A 6,099-nucleotide genomic window follows, 5' to 3' on the forward strand; every position below is an offset into this window, starting at 1 on the left:
TTTAGTCTAACGTTACTCTCCCAGGATCAGTAAACAGTCCTCCATAAAATGTGCTGCACACATCTGAATATTTGGGTTGAAGTGTTCTGGAACAGTGTTGTAAATACAACTTAACCACTGATTTCTAGTCATGTCCCCTTTTGGAAGGCCAAACAAAGTAGTTTCACTTTCACAACAAAACACACAGCGTCTTCACGACATGGCGGCGGCAACAACAATACTACAGCGAGAATAAAAGTTATGCCTTCTTTCTTTGCGTGAACATTTGGGCGGCATTATGCAAATCTTCCCACATAGTGATGTAGACATGTGGGGGTGTGTTAGAACGAGATGTTTTAGGTAGGCGTGGTTGACTCTTAACTTTTATAAAAAATATCTCTTTGGATTTGAGACTTTAGTCTTTGCAACTTTACAGATCTTCTTTATGCACCAAGAGCTTGTAACACTCCAAAGAGAAAGGAAAAATTGAAATCGCATCATATGACCCCTTTAATGGAGGCCTCAAATATAATTAATTTTTGTATGACTTTTTCTGAGATGTTTCTTCTAAAATTTTCACCTAAAATAATTAGCAAGGATGCTTTAAAATCAAAAGTGACAGTAGATACGTTTATACTGTTGCAAAATATTCATAAAAAATATTCATGCTGTTCTTTTGAACTTTAGACAAAATTATTCAGCAGCACAACTGTTTTCAGCATCGATAATAATAAGGAAAGTTTATTGCGTACCAAGTTAGCACATGTCTACAATTCGTCAATGATGTCTAAAGGAACCTGTGACACTGAAGACTGGTGTAATGGCTGCAGAAAACACAACTTTGCCATAACAGGAATAAATTACAATGAAAATACATTAAAATATAAAACAGTTGTTTTAAATTGTAATAATATTTCACAATACTACTGGGGTTACGGAGTAACCAGAACATGAGACGTGCGGATCCATGTGCAAAGTTTTTAATAAAAGACGTGGTCACAAACACAGGCAGGGTCGAAACACCAGCGAACAGGTATGGTACGGGCAAAACACAAGAGCAGTCCAGTAAACAGGCGTGGGTCGATCGACGGTGAACAATATCCAACAGGGCAAGGCAAAGAGAGATAATCCAGGTATAAAGCAATAATCCAGTCAGGGGCAAACAGAGTCCGAAACAGCAAGACAAAAAGGGTAATCCGAAAACACAGGCAAGAATCTGAAAACAGGCAAGGCGAGACTATGACTAAACTAGGAAAACTGGAAGTGGCTCCGTAAAGTGCTATACGCAGACAATACTCGGCGACTTCAGCAGGATCTGGGGTGATGTTATATAGTGTGTGTAATAGCTTTCAGGTGAGCGTGTGATTGGTTACAGCTGTAATCAGTGCAATGGATGATGGGAAATGTAGTCCAGGGTATAGTGAAACAGTCTGTGTAGTGTGAGAGTCCATGTAGTGAGCGGGGGACCTCTGGTGGTGAGTGAACGGAAGTTCATAGACCGGATTCGTGACAACTGGTTTTACTGTATTTTTGATCAAATATATTTAGCCTTGGTGAGCATAAGAGACATAAAAAAATCATACTGACCACAAAACTTTGAACAGTAGTGCAAAAATAGACAAAGATTTTTGACACCGTAATAGTATAGAGCTATAAAAGTAACGTGTATAGCATGTCTCAGATAATTTAGTCTTGCAAGAATGTAATTAGAAATGTTTGAGTTATATTTATATTTGCATATAGATCTTTTCTGAAGCTCTATACTAGGATACTGAAGATTACTGGGGTCTTTTTTCAGGAGAAACATCTTAAAAGCAAGAGACTTGGTCTCCATTTTCTCTCCATTGAATATTATTGGTGTCTTATTATTGGAAACAAAGGAGATATTAAGGAGATCTCATTTGTTGTTGTGTCCAGATAGAGGAGATCGAGAGAGAGATCATTAAGCAGGAAGAGAATGTGGATCCTGATTATTGGGAGAAACTCTTGAGGCATCACTATGAACAGCAGCAGGAAGATCTGGCCCGCAATCTCGGCAAAGGAAAGAGAGTCCGCAAACAGGTTAACTACAATGACGCGGCTCAGGAGGACCAAGGTACAGTTTTTTCAACATAACAATTTGAGTGAAAGGTTAAACAAATGAATTTCAGTACTTTCTTTGGAATGTTGCATTTTATTTCAGTAACAACAGCACTTGAACTCCATGAACGTTGCAAGTTTTTAAAAATTTTTTTGTAAAACCTGATGATCATGTTCTCCAGCATAATTTGAGAACAATCCAAAGAGCAACTTGTGCTTAAACGGAAGAACATCTGACTGTGTGTACAAAGGATGATCTATGTAAGAATTTCCATCATTTGAATATGGCCTAAAAAGAGTCAGTCATCTGAAATATTTCTCCATCTCATGTCAAAATGTTTCTTTGTTTTAAGTTTGTCCAATTGAATTTTGAATCCCTGATTTTCAGTGTGGTCTCAGACTTTTGGAGCCCACTGAATTTTAATTAGCCCATTTTTTCTAGCCTTTTATTACAATAAACCATGTTTGTGCTTCTCATATAAATGCAGCGTATTATCTCATATAAATCTCCAAAATTACATCTTGTAGCAGCTTCATTTTTGGCATGTGGTTTACTATGTTACTTTTGATTGAGTGGGACAGAAAGGCTATATCCCACACACTGCTGTTTTGGTCAGGTTAGAACAGCCACATGCAGTTGACTCAAAAATGGCTACATCCACAACACCCAGGGGATGCCGAAGTGTGGCAGCTTTTCATTTATGTGTCAAAAAAGAGAAAAACAAAATGGTCAGGAAAAAGACAAATAACAGAAATGAAAAAGGAGGTTTTCTCCAGAAAGGGACAATATAGAATTTTTGGTTTTCTGATGGCGCTTACAGCTGCATAATTACAGTGATAACTGAGATAAACTCTAGGTACACATACTTTTCTTTGTGTATCCAAGCAGCCTGACTTGCAGGGTCATAATGTTGCAGCATCTTCTCTGCAGAATATATTACATGTGCACAGAAAACAATCTGCTGGCCTTTTTAAACGTTTGACAGCAGCCTGTGCTTCAATAATTGACATTTGTGGGTTTTCATTTTGGTTTAAACAGCCCTGTGTTTTCCTGTAGGACTAAATCATTCTCTCTGACAGCTGAATTTGAACAGAATGCTTGTGCAGAGTTAGATAAGTGGAGATACAGAACATTTTGTCACAAAAGAGCCAAATTTGAAACGATCACATCTGTCTTTTTTCCACTGTTGGAGAGCGTTGCCAAACTGATATATAAGATTTTGGTTGGGCTTTATTTGAAGGTTCTGGTGAATGGAAATGGTTTGACTACTGCTAACCATATTCTGCGCTGTGGTTTGTTTATTACTGACAGTGCTCTTTTCAATATGCTTTTACAGAGTGGCATGCTGACATTTCAGATAACCAATCAGAATACTCAGTGGGCTCAGAGGAGGAAGATGAGGACTTTGATGAGAGACCTGAGGGTGAGGAGCAAACAGACACACTCTCAATTAATATTCACATATTGTTCTTAATATAAATAAAAAGAAACATAATACAATGTTATAACTAATAATTAAATATGTTATTATCAACCAAACTTATTCTAAGTTATTTATAATTAGGTTGGAATGATGTTCAACTGTACTATAAGTGAACAATATGTTTACAGCGTTAATTAGTTTAGGTTATTGTTATTTCTACATATACATGATACAGTTTTAACTTTTTTAAGCTGTATACATTGATATTAGTTGATGTATAATGAATGAATAAGAATAATATTACATTTATAAAACAATACTATATTTATAAATTAATGTTAACGCTGTAAAAAATTGTTGTGCTGGAATGGACTATATATATATAACCCCCTAACCAAAGTATTAAACTATTAAAACTATTTCTGCATATACTATATACTATTATCAATATACTATTGTTTAAGTATTAAAATATAAAAAAATTACATTAAAAACCGTTTGTGCTATGGACATTGCAGCTTAAATCATGCAGTTTAGGAGAGATGCTATTACTGTACTCACAGTGAGTGTTGCTCGTGCAAGCTTCACTTACAAATGTACAAATATAACTGCTAAGCCCCACATCTTTTGGCCCCTTTTAGACTTTAATTAAGACATTAATTTGCTCCTTTTGGCACCTTGTTGGGACGTCTTGTGGTTTTGTCAGGTTTTGCTATTCTTCTGGAGGCACATTCACAGTTTATGTATTGCAGCTGTTCAGGATAATGTATCCTTCCTGTGCTGTAACCCTGTTTCCTGATGCTGGCTTAGTGAGATGGACATGTTGAACTGATCTCTTGGCTGACTCTCCTCTCCCCTCGTCCAGGTCGCAGACAGTCACGCAGGCAGCTCCGAAACGAGAAGGATAAACCACTGCCACCCCTGTTGGCCAGAGTGGGCGGCAACATTGAGGTATCGTGCAGCTATTCTTTACTTGTTCGTTTGTGTTGGCACAACTATTGTAAATGGCCATTAAATGATGCATGCTCAGTGTAAAATCAACACAAGCCTATTGGTCACAGTTGAATGTGATTTATAGTGTATTTTCCAAGTGTTTGCTTATCTGGAGGTCGCCTGCATGTCCAGTATATACAGCGTCTCTGGATGCGTGCCTCTTATAATTAAATTGACTGACATAGAGCTGGAGATAACAGGGCTGCATTTTTCCAGTTTTGAGAACTGCCCAGTAACGTTTCATAATGTCAATAAAAGCATGTCTGTTTTTTGTATAAGGCCTGATTAGATTAAAACAATTTACATAAAAATGCAATCTATCATCTTCTGCCTAATCGTGTGTCTGTGTGTTGGTCAGGTATTGGGCTTTAATACGCGCCAGAGAAAAGCCTTCCTAAATGCCATCATGAGATGGGGAATGCCAGCTCAGGACGCCTTTTCCTGCCAGTGGCTCGTGCGAGACCTCCGCGGAAAGAGTGAAAAAGAGTTCAAGTATGACTTTCTTTACCAGTAAATGTGTTTGGAAAATGTCATTTGATACAGAAGTGTGTAAACTTCAGACTTGGGCACTGCTAAGGAAACTTTTCTCTTTTCCATTTACTTTGTTTCTCTGGCAGGGCGTACGTGTCGCTCTTCATGAGGCACCTCTGTGAACCGGTGGCTGACGGTTCAGAGACGTTCGCTGACGGTGTCCCGCGCGAGGGGCTCTGCAGGCAGCCGGTTCTCACGCGGATAGGGGTCATGTCTCTGGTAAAGAAGAAGGTGGGTCTGTCACATTTCAGAGTGATAATAGTGCTTTTGGACGAAATAAAATCAAATATATAATTATATACACTACCATTCAAAAGTTTCAAATAAATGCTGTTCGCTTCTATTCATCAACAAATACTGAAAAAAATGGGTCATGGTTTCCACAAAAATGTAAAGCAGCACAACTCTTTTCAACATTACTTGAGTTTAGTGTAATGGCTGCTGGAAAAAAAATTCAGGAATAAATTACATTTTAAAATACATTAAAATAGAAAACGGTTGTTTTAAATTGTAATAATATTTCACAATTTTACTGTTTTTACTGCATTTTTTATTTAAAATGAGCATAAATGGTATAATAAATAAGAGACTTCTGCCAAATTTTTGACTGGTAGTAAATGTTCTTAATATTAATCTTTTAAAGGGGTCATATGATGCTGCTAAAAATAACATTATTTTGTGTATTTGGTGTAATGAAATGTGTTTATGCGGTTTAAGGTTAAAAAAACACATTATTTTCCACATACTGTACATTATTGTTTCTCCTCTATGCCCCGCCTTTCTGAAACGCGTTGATTTTTACAAAGCTCATCGGTCTGAAAAGCGAGGTGTGCTGTGATTGGCCAGCTATCCAGTGCATTGTGATTGGCCGAATACCTCAAGCGTGAGACGGAAATGTTACGCCCCTACCATACTGTGATGATGCCCCGTCCAGCCGGAGCGATGATTCAAAATCATTAAAACCCATTATAAACGAGGCATTCGTTGCATCCAGTGGGGACATAATTATGGATTATTATGACTTATACTGTCTTTTTACGCTTTGCATTGCATCGCGCCGCGTAAACATAAAACCATGTCTGCATTTGTGATC

The 6,099-nt window shown here is 37.5% G+C and overlaps 1 protein-coding gene across 1 annotated transcript in view; it reads left to right on the forward strand.

Moving 5' to 3' along the window:
* Positions 1-6,099, forward strand: part of LOC107597049 (chromodomain-helicase-DNA-binding protein 3-like) — a 54,214-nt gene that overhangs the window by 22,931 nt on the left and 25,184 nt on the right. Inside the window, exons 25-29 of the mRNA XM_016287953.1 lie at positions 1,897-2,074; positions 3,396-3,482; positions 4,348-4,433; positions 4,834-4,967; positions 5,093-5,237. Of these exons, the coding sequence (XP_016143439.1) occupies positions 1,897-2,074; positions 3,396-3,482; positions 4,348-4,433; positions 4,834-4,967; positions 5,093-5,237 (630 nt within the window). The remainder of the gene's footprint in view (positions 1-1,896; positions 2,075-3,395; positions 3,483-4,347; positions 4,434-4,833; positions 4,968-5,092; positions 5,238-6,099) is intronic.

Source organism: Sinocyclocheilus grahami, unplaced genomic scaffold, assembly GCF_001515645.1.
Source record: "Sinocyclocheilus grahami isolate Dianchi unplaced genomic scaffold, SAMN03320097.WGS_v1.1 scaffold227.1, whole genome shotgun sequence".
NCBI lineage: Eukaryota > Metazoa > Chordata > Actinopteri > Cypriniformes > Cyprinidae > Sinocyclocheilus > Sinocyclocheilus grahami.